Raw genomic sequence first — 19,687 nt, 5'->3', positions numbered from 1 at the left:
GTAAGTTATTAGGACGGTGGAGTAGAGGTAGTGCTGAGTGGAGGTGGAGGACTCTGGAATGCTGTCCTCGGTCCTGGCCTGGGTGACGGTACAGCACAGTGCTGTTCACCAAGATGGGGGAGGCAGAGGAGAGGCACATTTTTCATTTCTCTTACTAGTTGAGAATCAGGTTCAAATGTTAAGTAGAATAGACACAAAGTCAAACTTGCATGTTTTTTACAATCATCTGAAGAAGATACAGATTTAGTATGATAAAATAAGGTTTATGTATAAAATGCAAGTGTATTTTGGGTAATGAGCTAAAGCATAGGAACGTGAGTGAAAATAATTTCCTTAATGGAAATTCACTAATGACCCATTTTACTTTGTTATACGCCTCGAATCGCTTGCATAACACTTTGTATGAAGTAGGTGCCCAATAGGAATTTGTTAAATTGCGTCAAAAAATAAAATCACTCTTCTCTTACTATGCCCTGTAATGTTTCTTACTAATGTCTGTTTTCTAAAGAGTATTCTTCTGTCTCTTTAATCTTCTGGGATTCTTTGATTAGCAGGGTTGCAAAACTCAACTTTATAAAAAAATTTTTTTAGAACGATAGGGTGCCTACAGCCAGTGACTTGATTATTTTTTACAATTTATCATCAAAGAACAGCTTTTTAGGATTTAATTAAAAACTTATATTTAAGGCCTATTATAATGAACTAAATCAAGATTTAACCACTACCTTTACATTTTTGTAGAATGGCTTTAAGTGTCATTGTATGTCCGAATCTCATCAGAGACAACTATTGCTGGCCTCAGAAAATCCTCAGCAGTTTATGGATTATTTTTCAGAGTAAGTAACTCAAAGCCATCCTTATATCGTAAACTTTATTCAGTTGGATATTTAATACATGCTTAATATTTAATATATTGGAAGCTCTGTTTATTCCTTACATATTAATGTGATAGCTGTATTATCTTTGTGCTCAGTTTTTGTTTTGACAGTTTATCATTGTGTGGAATTGTTAAAAAAGTATGTCTCACAAATCAGTCTTTCTTCCATTCACTTCAAACATGTGAAAAACCATCGCTCAGTCTAAAACAGTTGTGGCTAAGAGCACAGGTCTGGAGTCAGACTGCTTGTCTTTAAGTCCTTCAAACCCGGGCTTCTCCACTCAGGAGCTGTGTGACTTTGGGTGAACTTACTTAGTTTCTCTGTGCTTTAGTTCCCTCATCTGTAGGTTTTGTACCCTTCAAGTATTGTCTTTCCTTCATAGGGTTTATGCGAAGATTAAATGAGTTAATGCTTTGAAAGTGTTTAGAAGAGTGGTCAGTACTCGATTAATATTAGCTGTTAATTATTATTATTACAATTAATATTTAGTCTTGCCTCCATCCCTTTCTCTCTTTCCAGGGTTTTAGACCTTTTGGTCTTAAACCCCAAAGACTTTTGTGTATGTGGGTTATAGCTTGTAAGTTAGGGATTAAAACTCAGACATTAAAAAAAATTTATTCATTTAAAATCACAATATAAGACTATTACAGTTAAAATAACATCTTTACATGAAAATTAACTATATTTTCCAACACACAAAAAGCACACGCAAAAATAAGAGCGGCGTTGTTTTACATTTTTGCAAATCTCTTCAGTGTCTGTCTTCATAGAACACAGTTGTAGTCTCACATCTGCTTCTACCTTCATTCTCTTCTGAAATGTTGCTTGGTTGAAATACATAGAGAAAGTCCAGCTTTTACACATATGTGTAGTTGGAAGTGGGGGGAGTATTTTAATAGCCTTTTCACATCATTTTGGCTGTTCTTCTATGATACTACATTGAAACACAATGGCGTGGTAGTTTCTTAAAGATTAGTTGCAATGTGGAATCAGAAACCATATAGCAAACCTTTTGTATTCTATGACATTAAAATCCATGTGATCTTTTACTTTAAGTGGATCTTGTACCCATGCATGGTTTTGTAACATCACACATCAGTCATTTGGAAAATATTGCTTCATTGAGTTACCCGGGTATTCTGAAATTCTGAATGGTGATACGTTTTATTATGCAATATCATAAAATCATATTCACTAATGTCAACTCAGTGCTGTCAGAAACATCTGTAAGTATTGGGAAGTATGTCAAACTCATGGTGGCGGATACTAGTTTACCAGAATTCACATTTTTTGCTTGAAAGCTCAAATTTTATCATTGGCAACAAATACCGTCAGTTGTTTTTCTTGACCTGACAGGCTCACTTTGTTTATTTTTGAGAAAATACCTACTGAATACTTAATTTGAAATAACTATTGTCTGTATGTCTGTCATTTCTCAAATATCAAGTGATGCTTTCATGTCTCTGTGCCGGATGGGAACAACCTTCTCTTTCCCTTCACCTGTAAACATCTTGATCAGAATGTATATCTTATTCACCTATGGTTATCTGTCACTTAACACAGTGTGCTCAGCTCAGAGGGACACATTAAGTGCCAACTTCATGTGTTATTATCAATAGAATGGGATGATTATGCCACATTCAGTAGCACTGAGACTCCATGAAGAATCCTCTCCAAAGATGTGTGGTCACTTTTGTTGTGCCACCTTTACCAAGACAAAAAGTTCCAGCTCGAACTTGACTTTTAACTTTAATTCTTGAAAGCTATAATCTTTCAGGATTTTTCCCTTGTTCAGATTTTAAAGGTTCGGAACAGATATTCACATAGATGTTTTATATATCATGTGCTCATGCAAACTATACGATGGCTTAAGTTTCAGGAAGGTGATGCTGTGTATTTGTAGAAATTACCTTAATTCTTTCCCTCCCTGCTTTATTAGGGAATTCCGAAATGACTTCCTAGAACTTCTCAGGAGACGCTTTGGTAAGTATCTTAAGTCTCGTGCACATAATGACTTTATAATCTCATAATCTGCTCAGGGTCAGCAGTGTCCTAATTTCTTCTTAGGAACCAAGAGGGTTCACAACAACATCGTTTACAATGAGTACATCAGCCACCGAGAGCATATCCACATGAACGCCACACAGTGGGAGACGCTGACAGATTTTACTAAGTGGCTGGGCAGAGAAGGTAAGAGCAAGACATGATGTGAACAGTTGTTCTATGGCTGCACCGCAGGGAGGGAGAGAATGATCATATTTTCTGTGTAAATTTATGAGAAAGAGGATGAGTAGGGCAATTAGAAGCTGGTGGAGAGGAGCATAATCTTCCAGGATTGATTTTGCGCGCTGCCGGAGTGATTCTTGCAGCAGTGCAAAGGTATATCACTGAAGCATCCACTCGTTAGGTTAAGGATCAGTACCCGTCCTCTTCCACTTTTCCCCCTACATTCATTGCACTTTTGGAAACTTTTGTTACCCCCTTCTTAAGGCAGTTTTTAAATTTGCTGCCTCTTTTTCCATTTCTAATAGGATGGAAAGTTCAGGAAGAGAACAGAGAAAGAAATTTTGTGTCAAGGTATTAGTTATTCAGTGTGTTTCTTTATTCCATTTGGGGGAAGATTTCTGCTTGGTTAAGTTAGCAGAATATCCTGTACTCAGTGGATGTTAAGTACTTAGAGACAGTTGAATAATTGCTAAGCAAGATAATGCTTTTTTTTAATGTTTTCCTTGTTTAAATGTGTTGCCTCAACCTAGTCAAAAATCAAAATAATATTTCTTTCCTCTTTAAAGAGATAAAATATTCCAATTAAAGTCTAAACGTCACTAACCGTAAATATGGAGAATTCACGTGCTGTATGAGTTTGTGTATTTGAATGTGTTTGAATGAGAGTATTTGAATGAAATGAGTAAATGCTGCAGAGAGAGACCACAATTATATGTACTTTCAGCTTTGATTGTATTCAAAATTATAGTGTCCGTTACTTTTTTTAAGGCTTGTGCAAAGTGGACGAAACACCGAAAGGCTGGTATATTCAGTATATAGATAGAGACCCCGAGACGATCCGCCGGCAGCTGGAACTAGAGAAGAAGAAGAAGCAGGACCTTGATGATGAGGAAAAAACTGCCAAATTTATTCAAGAACAAGTGAGAAGAGGCCTGGAGGGGAGAGAGCAGGTGGGCATCATCAAGAGAGGCAATAGATAAAGGCCGGAAGAAGCAAAATGGCTCGTTTGTTTAAGCCTTGAAGGAGTTTTGTAGGAGAAAGAGCATAGCCAGGTATAAAAGTCCAGGCTGTGGAGTTGAGACAAACCTGGGTCCATTCCTGACTTACCGACTGCACAGGTTTGTGTAATTATGGCATCTTCTAAACCTCAGTTTCCTCATCTCTAAAATGGAGTCAGTAGCTAGTGGCAAAGACATAAACAGAACGTTTCAACTGATTATAATTAATGCAGTGCTGGGGATTAACACAGTGTGTGAGAACACAGAGGGCTGGCACTTGCTCCAGCCTGGGGAGGACCTAGAATATTTGGAGGTAGATACGTCCCCTAGGCTGAGGAGTCCTGAGGAATTAATGGGTAAAATCCAGGTAGATGGGGGAGGGAAAGCATGATAAAGTCGGTTCAGGTGGCAGAGTAGCTAGGTCAAGGCATTTACGTCAACAGACGTTTATTGGTCACCTCCTGTGTGCCAGGCGTTCTTCTAGGCACTGGAGATACAGCCAGTGGACAAAAGATAAAAATCCCTTCCCTCAAGGAGCTTACATACTAGAAGTTGTGTGTGAGCAGGAAAAAAGAACAGCCTAGTGTGTATGTGAAACTACTAGCCATTTAGGATTTTTAAAAACTTTTTATTGTGGTGTAGCACACATGAAGTAAAGTGGTGATGTGCATTAATCTCAAGGTTACAGCTCGATGATCTTTCACATATGTACGTGTCTTTAGATGGAGGGATAGATGGATCAAAAGATAGGTAGTCCGTGTGGCCACCACTCAGATCAAGATATGGAACATTTCTAGTGTCCTAGAAGGTTCCCTCATGCCCATTCCCAATTAATATTCCTTGTCCTCTACGAAGAAAGCACTGTTCTGATATACTATTGATTGTTGGTTAGTTTAGTCTGCCCTTGAACTTCGTAGGAATGGAGTCATCCAGTTTGTTCTCTCTGTGTCTGGCTTCCTTAGCTCACCGTAATGTTCTGTGTGTGTAGTTCGTCTGCATCCTTTCCTATCAGTGCTTCACTCTTTTTTTTTTTTTGATTGATGTATTCCATTTAACGAATATAAAACAATTTATTTATCCATTGTCCTGTTGAGAAGCATGTGGCTCGTTTCCAGTTTTTAGCTATCATGAGTACAGCTGCTCTGATCATTGTTGAGCACGTGTTGTATAAGCCATTGAATACAGAGTGTTGCAGGAAGTAGCAGGCGATGAGAATTAAGACATCCGTGAGGATCACTTTGTGAATCAACTTTTGTACCATGTTGATTGAACTCTGATAAGTGAGAGAGTGAGTGTGTGTTACGTTACTTACATTAACATGCATATTGTCACACAATCTTTTAGGAGTTTTCTACATTAAATTAAAACAGGAACAGTGCTTAAACTGCTGTAAATGTGAAATTTAAACTCCTTAAAACTGAAAGCTTTTTATTCTCTTGCTTTTTAAAAATTTAAATCTTCATTTTCAATAGAGAAAAAATTATAACTTCCTATCGTGGAAATCACAAAGGATTCACATCTTGTACTGAGGAAAGAGGTTTACTTTTTGGAATAACATTATTGCTCTGTAACATTTTAGCTTAATATTGCTAAAACCTTCAAGTTAATTGTACTTTTCAGGTGTAAACAGTATCTTTACCCAAAAAAGCAGGGGAAATTCTATTGATCAGTGCTTCCTCATTCTACATTTAAACATATCAATTTTTTCAAAGTAAGATCATGTTCTTTTGTGTTCCTTTGTGAAATCCTATATGGACATTACCTAACAAAAATATTTTAGCTAGATCTCAAGGTCGTCCTTCTTATTTATCAGTAGTAACAACAATTAACATTTATCAAATACTACAGCAGCACTATGCTAAGTGTTTGATTTATATTATCCTAATTAACCCTTATCATAACTCTAAATATGTAGGTTATCCCTACTTTAAAGATGTAATGATTGAGCCTTCAGGGAGATGATGAGATTGACCGAGATGACAAGGCTCATAGGTGGCAGAGGTGGATTTTATACACAGTCTTCTTCGAGTTAGTCTTAGACCCTTATCATTACACTAAAGCGTACTACAAAAGAGAAAGGTTTTGCTGTTTGAAGTAATCTTCTAGCTAAGATTCCTAGAGTTTATTGCTTTATGTTGTTGTTTCCTGCTTAAATTGTAATAGAAATAAAAATGTAGGTAAACTTCTGCAGTTTGGTACAGAAAAGCTACTTTTTTCCCCCAGTAGAATAATTCTTTATTGGAGAATATTTGCAATACATACAATTTCTTAGTTAGTATCTTAACCATTCTAGGTAGCAAGTCATAATTAAGGACTGTTGAATATTGATGGTAAATGCAGTTGTGAACCAAACCTTCAAACTTTTTTTTTTAAAGGAAGTCCCTGTTTTTACGGAATTAAGCAGAGAAAATGATGAAGAAAAAGGTAGTTTTACTTTTCTTCCTTCCTTTCTTAATATGGATGCTTTTGTATTGGCTCTGCCAAAAACTAGCAACATGTTTGGGAGCAAGAGGTGTTATCTGTCTGAATTATTCACCTCAGTAAAATGAAAAGGTGATAACAATGAATTGGATGGAATGCCTACAGCAGCAAGTAACCAGACTGAGTAAAATGAGCCTAAACAATAAGGAAATACCTTGCCATATCAAGAGTCCCAGAGGTAGCATGGTTCCGTATGCCTCACTATCAGCAGCTGGACACAAGATGGCTGCCGGCAGTCCAGCCATCATATGCAGACCCAGCATTGTCCAGACGAAGACAGAGAGCATCTCTCTCCTTTGGAGTCCCCTGTGAGCAACGAAACTTTTCCTAGAAGACCTTCTTCCCACCAGCAGACTTCCTTTTGAATGTCATTGACCAGACAGTATCACATGTCCACCTCAAAAGCAGTCACTTGGAATGAAGGTGGAATTATTTTGATTGGTTTAGACCAAAGAGCCTTACTATCACCTCCCATAGGTCCCACCCCTAGTCCCATCACCTTGGGCATTAGGTTTTCAGCATTTGGATTTGGGAGGGGACACAAACCTTCAGACCAGAGCGTCCTCCAAGCCATACCTGAGGGGTAGGGACACCCAGACAAAATTGGATTCCTGTTACCAAGGGGAGAGGGGCAGTGGGGTGGGGAAGTGGCCAAGGCTGTCTGCTATGTCATATGATGGTCTTTCCCAGCTCTGTAAGCAGCAGTCCAGTATATTTTACAGGAGTTTATGATCTCTGGGTAGGAGCATTCCAGCTCTCATGTATTCCAAATGTCCATGAATTTCTACATAGCTGCATTGTGATATTTATTATAATTTTGTTTTATTATATCTGATGTTTTACTATAATTTTCCTGAAATATATATGGAATACCAATTCTTTTCTTCCAGTTACATTTAATTTGAATAAAGGAGCATGTAGTTCAGGAGGAGCATCTTCCAAATCAAGGTGAGCTATGTGAACAGGTATCTTAGAACCTGAAAATATTGATGAAATGTTGATTACTACATTTTAAAAGGTGCAGTACTGTGAATTATTTTTTTCTGGTTGTTATTTTCATCTCCTTTTCTTTTTTGTTTAATGATTGTTTTGTTTTGTTTTATTTTCTTAGGAACTGGTTTTTTTCTTATTTGCCTATGATGAGCTGATGCTATCTTTTAAGGAAAAGCTCATTTTGATTAAATACTTCACATGGTAAACATTAGCTTCTCCCTGAAAGCTTCTCTACTTAAAAGTTCTTTCTGTGCTATGGCAATACTATTCAGTTTTCTGTCATAGCCCACTATCAAGTTTGTTAGCTGGAGTACACACTTGTTGTTTTACCTGCTCTATTATGATTTTCTGAGGACAGAGACTAACTTATTCAACTATCTCCTTAGCACCTGGTGGAATATAAGTGCATTAGTAGACACTCAGTAATAATTGCCTTCCCTTCTAGATGGTGTGGTACTGAGCAAGACTTGACCAGCCTTTTCTATAAAGAGCCACAGAGTAAATATTTTAGACTTTGTTGGCCATGTGTCTTTGTTATCACTTAACTCTGCTCTCAGAGCGAAGATGCAGCCATAGATGATACATAAGTGAATGAGCTTGGCTGTGTTCCAATAAAATCTTATTTATAAAAAACAGGCAGCAGACTGGATCTGGCCCTCAACTGCAATTTTTCAAGCCCTGGTATGGCACGTAGTCAGGTATTTATATCTACTTTTCATGTTCTCTTCTCTTGCAGTTCTCATATATTCTTTCACCAAATATCTGTGCAGGACTTCCCTGGTGGCGCCGTGGTTGAGGGTCCGCCTGCTGATGCAGGGGACATGGGTTCGTGTCCCGGTCCGGGAGGATCCCTCATGCCACGGAGCGCCTGGGCCCGTGAGCCATGGCCGCTGAGCCTGCGCGTCCAGAGCCTGTGCTCCGCAACGGGAGAGGCCATGGCAGTGAGAGGCCTGCGTACTGCAGGGAAAAAAAAAAATCTGTGCAGTACTTGTGATGTGCAGTGCATTCAGTTTGGTTATGGAGGTGAAAAGGTAAATCAGACAGGATATTCAGAAGGGCACTGTATATTCAGTATCTACTGGAATTTAGTTTTAAGCTGGGTGATTTGCTGTTTTACTTAATATTCTACATGGTGCTTATTTAACCTCAGTTGTTTGTTTGTGGGAGGTTATTTTTGTTTTTTTTTTGGTTAGTTTACAGGCTAGTGGTTATTTGCACAGCTAAATAAGTGTCTAGGAGAATTGAAGGAAACGGGCAGTCTGAGTCAGCAATGCCTAACTGCTTCAGGATGACTTGCCAACTGTCTTAACTTTTATCAAAGTGTTTCAGTAGTAACATCTATATTAGATATCATGAAGAAATTGGTTAATTGGGTTCTACATATGATACATTTGCAAAGAAAATTTCTTTTCAAAATATTGCTGTGATATGACCAGGAAGACAGGCTGGAGTATATCTTAACACATGCCATATAGTTTTGGACCCTTATGTGTTTCTGTTTTCCTTTATTATTTGTTATTCCTAAGTGTAGATGCATGTTGAGATTGGTCCCACTGGGCTCCAAATTGATCGCCCTTATGTTAGTTCTCTATGGCCGCTGTAACAAGTTACCACAAACTAGGTGGCCTGAAACAACAGAAATTTATTCTGTCTCTGGAGGCCAGAGTTCTGAAATCAGTATCCTTGAGCCAAAATCAAGGTGTCTGCAGGCCTGTGCTCCCCGCCAGAGTCTCTGGGGAGAATCTGTTCCTCACCTCTTCCGGCTTCTGGCGGCTGCAGGCATTCCTGGGCTTTGGGTTGCATCCCTTCAAGTTTATCTGTGTTCCGTCTTCACATCCCCTTCCCCTCTGTGTGTCATCCCCCTCTGCTTCCCTCTTTTTTAAAAAAAATTTACTTAAAAATTTTATTTATTTATTTATTTATTCATTTGGTTGTGTTGGGTCTTCGTTGCTGCACGTGGGCTTTCTCCAGTGGCATCGAGCAGGCGGTGCTCTTCGTTGCAGTGCGCTGGCTTCTCATTGCGGTGGTTTCTCTTGTTGCGAAGCTAGGGCTTTAGGTGCGCGGGCTTCAGTAGTTGTGGCTCGCAGGCTCTAGAGCGCAGGCTCAGTAGTTGTGGCGCACGGGCTTATTTGGTCCACAGCATGTGGGATCTTCCTGGACCAGGGATCGAACCCGTGTCCCCTGCATTGGTAGGTGGATTCTTAACCACTGCGCCACCAGGGAAGTCCCTGCTTCCCTCTTAAAGGGTGCATGTGGTTGCAGTTAGAGCCCACCCAGATAATCCAGAATAATCTCATTTTAAAATCTTTCACTTAATCCCATTTGCAAAGACCCTTTTTCCAACTAAGGTAACATTTGTAGGTTCCAAGGATGAGGACCTGATAGCTTTGGGGGTGTGCTATTCAGCCTATTACATCCCTATGCCAAACTGATTTTGTTAGTAAAAACATTAGTTTTATTTGACCAAGTTCTGTGACTTCAGTCTCAACTGTCTATAATAATGTGAAAATAGTGTCACAGATAATACAGTGGAGACACTACCTAAGTTTTCTTTTTCTGAAACTGTGGTATATTTTTTTAGAGGTTGGGATTTATTTTCCTGTTGATTTATATCTCTTATATATTTAAAACCCGGAATTAACTAAGTGATCTAGATATCAAAAATGGATAATTTAGGCTGTGCGAGGCACAAAGATAAGCCGTGCTTCCCCATTGCTGGAACAAAGATTGCTCAGTTCTCACTTCTGTTTTTCCTTTGGGCTTCCCTGTCTCTCTCTCTTTTTTTTAAACATCTTTATTGGAGTGTAATTGCTTTACAGTGTTGTGTTACTTTCTGCTGTATAACGAAGTGAATCAGCTGTATGTATACATATATCCCCATATCTCCTCCCTCTTGCATCTCCCTCCCACCCTCCCTATCCCACCCCTCTAGGTGGTCACAAAGCACTGAGCTGATCTCCCTGTGCTATGTAGCTGCTAACCACTAGCTATCTATTTTACATTTGGCAATATTTATAAGTCCATGCCACTCTCTCACTTTGTCCCAGCTTACCCTTGCCCCTCCCTGTGTCCTCAAGTCCATTCTCTATGTCTCCATCTTTATTCCTGTCCTGCCTTTAGATTTTTCAAAACCTTTTTTTTTTTTTTACATTCTATATATATGTTTATTTTTTAATTTTTTTTTTTTTTGCGTTATGCGGGCCTCTCACTGTTGTGGCCTCTCCCGTTGCGGAGCACAGACTCCGGACGCGCAGGCTCAGAGGCCATGGCTCACAGGCCCAGCCGCTCCGTGGCATGTGGGATCTTCCCGGACCAGGGCACGAACCCGTGTCCCCTGCATCGGCAGGCGGACTCCCAACCACTGCGCCACCAGGGAAGCCCCCATATATATGTTTAGCATGGAGTGTTTCTTTTTCGCTTTCTGATCTACTTCACTCTGTAGGACAGACTCTAGGTCCATCCACCTCACTACAAATAACTCAATTTCGTTTCTTTCTATGGCTGAGTAATATTCCATGGTATATATGTGCCACATCCTCTTTATCCATTCATCTGTCGATGGACACTTAGCATGCTTCCATATCCTGGCTATTGTAAATAGAGCTGCAATGAACATTGAGGTACATGACTCTTTTTGAATTATGGTTTTCTCAGGGTATATGCCCAGTAGTGGGATTGCTGGGTCATGTGGTAGTTCTATTTTTAGTTTTTTAAGGAACCTCTATACTTTTCTCCATAGTGGCTGTATCAATTTACATTCCCACCAACAGTGCAAGAGGGTTCCCTTTTCTCCACACCCTCTCCAGCATTTATTGTTTATAGATTTTTTGATGATGGCCATTCTGACCTGTATGAGGTGATACCTCATTGTAGTTTTGATTTGCATTTCTCTAATGATTAATGATGTTGAACATCCTTTCATGTGTTTCTTGGCAATCTGTATATCTTCTTTGGAGAAATTTCTATTTAAATCTTCTGCCCATTTTTGCTTTTTTTTTTTTTTTTGCGGTCCACAGGTCCCTCACCCTGCGGCCCCTCCCATTGCGGAGCACAGGCTCCGGAGGCGCAGGCCCAGTGGCCATGGCTCACAGGCCCAGCCACTCCGCATCATGTGGGATCTTCCTGGACCAGGGCACGAACCCACGTCCCCTGCATCGGCAGGTGGACTCTCAACCACTGCACCACCAGGGAAGCCCTTCTGCCCATTTTTGGAGTGGGTTGTTTGTTTTTTTGATATTGAGCTGCATGAGCTGCTTGTATATTTTGGAGATTAATCCTTTGTAAGTTGCTTGGCTTGCAAATATTTTCTCCTATTCTGAGGGTTGTCTTATCGTCTTGTTTATGGTTTCCTTTGCTGTGCAAAAGCTTTTAAGTTTCATTAGGTCCCATTTGTTTATGTTTGTTTTCATTTCCATTTCTCTAGGAGGTGGGTCAAAAAGGATCTTGCTGTGATTTATGTCATAGAGTGTTCTGCCTATGTTTTCCTCTAAGAGTTTTATACTGTCTGGTCTTACATTTAGGTCTTTAATCCATTTTGTTTATTTTTGTGTATGGTATTAGGGAGTATTCTAATTTCATTCTTTTACATGTAGCTGTCCAGTTTTCCCAGCACCACTTATTAAAGAGGCTGTCTTTTCTCTATTGTATATTCTTGCCTCCTTTATCAAAGATAAGGTGACCATACGTACATGGGTTTATCTCTTGGCTTTCTATCCTATTCCATTGATCTATACTTCTGTTTCTATGCCAGAACCATACTGTCTTGATTACTGTAGCTTTGTAGTATAGTCTGAAGCTAGGGAGCCTGATTCCTCCAGCTCTATTTTTCGTTCTCAAGATTGCTTTGGCTATTCGGGGTCTTCTGTGTTTCCATACAAATTGTGAAAATTTTTGTTCTAGTTCTGTGAAAAATGCCATTGGTAGTTTGATAAGGATTGCATGGAATCTGTAGCTTGTTTGGGGGTAGTAGAATCATTTTCACAATGTTGATTCTTCCAATCCAAGAACATGGTATATCTCTCCATCTGTTTGTATCATCTTTAATTTCTTTCATCAGTGTCTTACAGTTTTCTGCATACAGGTCTTTTGCCTCCTTAGGTAGGTTTTTTCCTAGGTATTTTATTCTTTTTGTTGCAACAGTAAATGGGAGTGTTTCCTTAATTTCTCTTTCAGATATTTCATCATTAGTGTATAGGAATGCAAGAGATTTCTGTGCATTAATATTGTATCCTGCTCCTTTACCAGATTCATTGATTAGCTCTAGTAGTTTTCTGGTAGCATCTTCAGGATTCTCTGTGTATAGTATCATGTCATCTGCAAACAGTGACAGTTCTACTTCTTCTTTTCTGATTTTGATTCCTTTTATTTCTTTTTCTTCTGATTGCTGTGGCTAAAACTTGTAAAACTGAGTTGAATAGTAGCAGTGAGAGTGGGAAACCTTGTCTTGTTCCTGATCTTAGAGGACATGGTTTCAGTTTTTCACCATTGAGAATGATGTTGGCTATGGGTTTGTCATATATGGCCTTTATTATGTTGAGGTAAGTTCCCTCTATGCCTACTTTCTGGAGAGTTTTTATCATAAATGGGTGTTGAATTTTTTCAAAAGCTATTTCTGCATCTACTGAGATGATCATATGGTTTTTCTCCTTCAGTTTGTTAATATGGTATATCACATTGATTCATTTGCATATATTGAAAAATCCTTGCATTCCTGGGATAAATGCCACTTGATCATGCTGTATGATCCTTTTAATGTGCTGTTGGATTCTGTTTCCTAGTATTTTGTTGTGGATTTTTGCAGCTGTATTCATCAGTGATACTGGCCTGTAGTTTTCTTTTTTTGTGACATCTTTGGATTTTGCCGCCAGCTGCGGCGGGTCCTCAAAGTGCAGCAACAATCGACAAGAGGGGGTAGGGAACTGAACGCACCACGGTATGGGATCAGAAGGGCACAAGCAACTGATGGTTGCAAGACAAGTTTAACAACAAAGCATAGCCATATATATACCCCTAAAGCAGGGAATTTGCTTAGTCACCATCTTATTGGCATCAGCTGGTTAATTGGCTTCTCGGCTTAGTCACGCCTTATCGGCATCAGCTGGTTGATTGGCTTCTCGGCTTCTCCCTCAAAGGCACCAATTTCCCCTCCAGGGTTGCTTTTCCTAGCTTTAGGGAACAACCAGGAACTCCCAGTAACTGAGCAGGTCCCTGGAGCGATTTGGCCAAAGGCCATCTCCTTTTTTGCATTCATACCATAAAGTCCAGGATGCATACCAAGGAGAGTACAGTCGGGCCCTGAGGCTTATGAGGGTCTTAATGGCGCCTTCCTCAGAGGGCAATGCTCGCCACATTTCCCCCTTTTTAATTTATTTTTTTAAGCTTGATAATGCAGTTTTAACCCATATACCTCCTGACGAAGAGCAGCGAGACGGCCAACAATAAAGCGTGATAAACAAGGTAATGCAATTAACATCAACAATACGCATGACCCCACGGTAATCAATCCTGTGAGTCCATTTTGAAACCAATGCATTGGGTTTAACCATTGAAGCTGATCCAAGAGTCCTTGAATTAATTGTTGGGGCCTGTCTTCTTGTAGATGAGCTTCTTAAATTGCTTGTATTTCCGCATTAAGTTTTTGTATGTCCAAACTAATGTGTCCATCAGTCCATACACTTAAAAAGTGCATTTTCACTTTGTTCCAATCCCAGTCAGTTTCATTATAAGTGTGTTGAGTCACACAAATCCAAGTATATTTAGCATGGCAAATCAAACGCATTTTCAATTTTAAAGCCATAATTTGGTCTCCTAAACCTATGAGAGCATTTTTTAACTCATCAACCTCAGTTTTTAGTTGAGTATCAATATGACTTTGTAATGCTAATGCAATACTGGTATTTTTAGACAATTGATTAACATAATATGCTTGTTGTACAGTTTTACTTGATGCTAAACCGGCGGTAGCTGTTAAAGCGGCTAAGGCTAATATGCTACATATTAATATTCCAATGAATCGTTCAGGTCTTTTTAAAGCTTCAGATAATTCTAGCCAAGCTTGCATGCTAGTACTATGATACCGTGGTTCAGAAATATTTACAGGCAGCGTTACATAGGAAGGTTGTTTTAACATCATAACAGAAAATGTTCCTTTCATAGGCAGAATGCAAGTACTAAAAATACAATTCTGACAAGTTATATTATATCCTAAGGAACCAGAAGTAAACTCAATCTGTAAATCTCCTATTAGCAAGGCATATGAGGGTGTAACACAAGTAATAACCGGTTGATAATAAGACAATGCAAACTTCCCAAAATCCCAATGCTTATAAAAAAACCAAACTATTATTAGTAACAGAAACTGAAGAAATTAAAATGGTACCATTATTATAATTTAAGGTGCACCAGATTTGAGAATTCAAAATCAGATTGGGGAAAATCAGAAGGAAAAAAGGAGGGAAACTTCAAACTTGTAACAGCTTTAACTAGCTTTAAACTATGGCCGGCCAGTAAAGTCCCTTGTCCTCCTACATATACTTCAACACAAAAATAGTATCTTTGACTTTGCAGCTTCTATTAGAGCTCCACTTCCAGCTTTATGATTAGACCCATCTTTGTTGCTGTAATTACCAGTCTCATTCTTTCCATTTTTGTTATTGTTGCCCTGTGAAATCATTTTTTCTAGAACAGCAAGAAGATGTAAAGCTTTCTCAGCTTGGTAGGTTAATATATACAGGTCTACGAACAAAAAACACACTGCTTGGGCAAACTTTTCTTCAAAAGGTTCTATGAACTGATAAAGTTTTTCACCAACGGATATGGCTTCTGTATACTGTCGGACATGATACAGGATGACTGCTTGATTGTAATACAACATACTGTTTTCAAGATCATCTAGTCCATCCATTTCTTCAACAGCCGAGTGCACCTGATGCTTCAATTGGTTAAGTGTCTGTCTTAAACTATCTGTTGTTGTCTGGTTACTTTTGAAAAACTCAGCTACTGCAGTATTCAAAATTATTTTATAATCGTCTTTGTTTATATTTTGTAGGCAGGCAAGATGTTGCAGACAGACATCATAATTTCCAGCTGTAAAAGCCTGGAAAGCACTGGTGGACAACTCCTTCTCTTGATCAGTGATCTCTGGTCGCTTCTTGGATACTTCTTGTCCCATATTTTTTTACTTCTGACTATTGCCCCGAGTTACTATCAACTTTACTATGTGGCCACACTTTCACTCTTCACTCCGGGGATTCACCTACCGAGATTCAGATGTCCCTCTTGTCAGGTCCCTGTTCGGGCGCCACTTGCCGCCAGCCGCGGCGGGTCCTCAAAGTGCAGCAACAATCGGCGAGAGGGGGTAGGGAACTGAACGCACCAAGGTATGGGATCAGAGGGGCACAAGAAACTGATGGTTGCAAGGCAAGTTTAATAACAAAGCATAGATATATATATACCCCTAAAGCAGGGACTTTGCTTAGTCACCATCTTATCGGCATCAGCTGGTTAATTGGCTTCTCTGCTTAGTCACGCCTTATCGGCATCAGCTGGTTGATTGGCTTCTCGGCTTCTCCCTCAAAGGCACCAATTTCCCCTCCAGGGTTGCTTTTCCTAGCTTTTAGGGAAGAACCAGGGACTCCCAGTAACTGAGCAGGTCCCTGGAGCGATTTGGCCAAAGGCCACATCTCCTTTTTTACATTCATACCATAAAGTCCAGGATGCATACCAAGGAGAATACAATCGGGCCCTGAGGCTTATGAGGGTCTTAATGGCGCCTTCCTCAGAGGGCAATGCTCGCCACAGGTTTTGGTATCAGGGTGGTGGTGGCCTCATAGAATGAGTTTGGGAGTGTTCCTCCCTCTGCTCTATTTTGGAAGAGTCTGAGAAGGATAGGTGTTAGCTCTTCTCTAATCTTTGACAGAATTTGCCTGTGAACCCATCTGGTCCTGGGCTTTTGTTTGTTGGAAGATTTTTAATCACAGTTCCAATTTCAGTGCTTGTGATTGGTCTGTTTATATTTTCTATTTATTCCTGGTTCAGTCTCAGAAGGTTGTTCTTTTCTAAGAATTTGTCCATTTCTTCCAGGTTGTCCATTTTATTGGCATGTAGTTGCTTGCAGTAAGCTCTCGTGATCCTTTGCATTTCTGCAGTGTCAGTTGTTACTTCTCCTTTTTCATTTCTAATTCTGTTGATTTGGGTCTTCTCCCTTTTTTTCTTGATGAGTCTGGCTAATGGTTTTGTTTATCTTCTCAAAGAACCAGCTTTTAGTTCTATTGATCTTTGTGATAGTTTCCTTCATCTTTTTCATTTATTTCTGATCTGATCTTTATGATTTCTTTCCTTCTGCTAACTATGGGGGTTTTTTGTTTTTCTTTCTCTAATTGCTTTAGGTGTAAGGTTAGGTTGTTTATTTGAGATTGTTCCTGTTTCTTGAGGTAGGATTGTATTGCTGTAAACTTCCCTCTTAGAACTGCTTTTGCTGCATCTCATGGTTTTGGGATGTCGTGTTTTCATTGTCATTTGTTTCTAGGTATTTTTTTATTTCCTCTTTGATTTCTTCAGTGATCTCTTGGTTAATTAGTAGTGTATTGTTTAGCCTCATTGTATTTGTATTTTTTACACGTTTTTTCCTGTTATTGATATCTAGTCTCATAGCGTTGTGGTTTGAAAAGTTACTTGATACGATTTCACTTTTCTTAAATTTACCAAGGCTTGATTTGTGACCCAAGATATGATCTATCCTGGAGAATGTTCCATGAGCATTTGAGAAGAAAGTGTATTCTTTTGTTTTTGGATAGAATGTCCTATAAATATCAGTTAAGTCCATCTTGTTTAATGTGTCATTTAAAGCTTCTGTTTCCTTATTTATTTTCATTTTGGATGATCTGTCCATTGGTGAAGGTGGGGTGTTATTAAAGTCCCCAACTATTATTGTGCTACTGTTGATTTCCCCTTTTATGGCTGTTAGCTTTTGCCTTATGTATTGAGGTGCTCCTATGTTGCGTGCATAAATATTTACCATTGTTATATCTTCTTCTTGGGTTGATCCCTTGATCATTATGTAGTGTCCTTCTTTGTCTCTTGTAATAGTCTTTATTTTTTTTTATTTTTTTATTTTTTTATTTTTTATTTTTTTGTCTCTTGTAATAGTCTTTATTTTAAAGTCTGTTTTGTCTGATATGAGAAATGCTACTCCAGCTTTCTTTTGATTTCCATTTGCGTGGAATATCTTTTTCTCTTCCCTCACTTTCAGTCTGTATGTGTCCCTAGGTCTGAAGTGGGTCTCCTGTAGACAGCATATATATAGGTCTTGTTTCTGTATCTATTCAGCCAGTCTATGTCTTTTGGTTGGAGCATTTAATCCATTTACATTTAAGGTAGTTATCAATATGTATGTTCCCATTACCATTTTCTTAATTGTTTTGGTTTTGTTTTTGTAGGTCTTTTCCTTCTCTTGTGTTTCCTGCCTAAAGGAGTTCCTTTAACATTTGTTGTAAAGCTTGTTTGTTTGTGCTGAATTCTCTTAGCTTTTGCTTGTCTGTAAAGGTTTTAATCTCTCTGTCAAATCTAAATGAGATCCTTGCTGGGTAGAGTAATCTTGGTTGTAGGTTTTTCCCTTTCATCACTTCATATATGTCCTGCCACTCCCTTCTGGCTTGCAGATTTTCTGCTGAAAAATCAGCTGTTAACCTTATAGGGATTCCCTTGTATGTTGTTTGTTCCTTTTCCCTTGCTGCTTTTATTATTTTTTGTTTGTATTTAATTTTTGATAGTTTAATTAATATGTGTCTTGGTGTGTTTCTCCTTGGACTTATTCTGTATGGGACTCTGCACTTCCTGGATATGATTGACTATTTCCTTTCCCATATTAGGGAAGTTTTCAACTATAATCTCTTCAGATATTTTCTCAGTCCCTTTCTTTCTTTTTTTTTTTAAAAATAAATTTATTGGGCTTCCCTGGTGGCACAGTGGTTGAGAGTCCGCCTGCCGATGCAGGGGACACGGGTTCGTGTCCCGGTCCGGGAAGATCCCACATGCCGCAGAGTGGCTGGGCCCGTGAGCTATGGCCGCTGAGCCTGCGCGTCCAGAGCCTGTACTCCGCAACGGGAGAGGCCACAACGGTGAGAGGCCCATGTACCGCAAAATAAATAAAATAAATTTATTTATTTATTTATTTACCTTTAGCTGTGTTGTGTCTTCGTTTCTGCGTGAGGGGTTTCTCTAGTTGGGGCGAGTGGGGGCCATTCTTCATCGCGGTGCGCAGGCCCCTCACTGTCGCAGCCCTTCTTGTTGCGGAGCACAGGCTCCAGACGCGCAGGCTCAGTAGTTGTGGCTCGTGGGCCTAACTGCTCCGCAGCATGTGGGATCCTCCCAGACCAGGGCTCGAACCCGTGTCCCCTGCATTGGCAGGCAGATTCTCAACCACTGCGCCACCAGGGAAGCCCAGTCCCTTTCTTTTCCTCTTCTTCTTCTGGAACCCCTATAATTCGAATACTGGTGTTTTTAATATTGTCCCAGAGGTCTCCAAGACTGTCCTCAGTTCCGTTCATTCTTTTTTCTTTATTCTGCTCTGCAGTAGTTATTTACACTATTTTATCTTTCAGGTCAGTTATCCGTTCTTCTGCCTCAGTTATTCTGCTATTGATTCCTTCTAGAGAATTTTTAATTTCCTTTATTGTGTTGTTCATCATTGTTTGTTTGCTCTTTAGTTCTTCTAGTTCCTTGTTAAACATTTCTTGCATTTTCTTCATTCTATTTCCAAGATTTTGGATCATCTTTACTATCAGTAGTCTAAATTCTTTTTCAGGTAGACTGCCTATTTCCTATTCATTTGTTTCATCTGGTGGTTTTTTACTTTGCTCCTTCATCTGCTGCATATTTCTGTTTTCTCATTTTGCTTAACTTACTGTGTTTGGGGTGTCCTTTTCACAGGCTGCAGATTAGTAGTTCCCGTTGTTTTTGGTGTGTGCCCCCAGTGGGTAAGGTTGGCTCAGTGGCTTGTGTAGGCTTCCTGGTGGAGGCGACTGGTGCCTGTGTACTGGTGGATGAGGCTGGATCTTGTCTTTTGGTGGGCAGGACTGTATCCGGTGGTGTGTTTTGAGGTGTCTGTGAACT

The 19,687-nt window shown here is 39.4% G+C and overlaps 1 protein-coding gene across 4 annotated transcripts in view; it reads left to right on the top strand.

The window, feature by feature from the left end:
* Positions 1 to 19,687, top strand: part of KIN (Kin17 DNA and RNA binding protein) — a 43,237-nt gene that overhangs the window by 3,480 nt on the left and 20,070 nt on the right. For 2 of the 4 annotated variants that reach the window (XM_059055956.2, XM_067030230.1), the window contains exons 2-7: positions 742 to 836; positions 2,818 to 2,861; positions 2,946 to 3,068; positions 3,873 to 4,054; positions 6,478 to 6,526; positions 7,474 to 7,531. In XM_059055956.2, the coding sequence (XP_058911939.1) occupies positions 742 to 836; positions 2,818 to 2,861; positions 2,946 to 3,068; positions 3,873 to 4,054; positions 6,478 to 6,526; positions 7,474 to 7,531 (551 nt within the window). The remainder of the gene's footprint in view (positions 1 to 741; positions 837 to 2,817; positions 2,862 to 2,945; positions 3,069 to 3,872; positions 4,055 to 6,477; positions 6,527 to 7,473; positions 7,532 to 19,687) is intronic. The other 2 variants (XM_059055957.2, XM_067030229.1) reach the window with 1 other exon arrangement.

The sequence above is a fragment of the Kogia breviceps genome, chromosome 3, assembly GCF_026419965.1.
Source record: "Kogia breviceps isolate mKogBre1 chromosome 3, mKogBre1 haplotype 1, whole genome shotgun sequence".
In the NCBI taxonomy this organism is placed as follows: domain Eukaryota; kingdom Metazoa; phylum Chordata; class Mammalia; order Artiodactyla; family Physeteridae; genus Kogia; species Kogia breviceps.
Note: the sequence above shows the minus strand (reverse complement) of the source record. Positions and strands in the feature narration are given on the sequence as shown.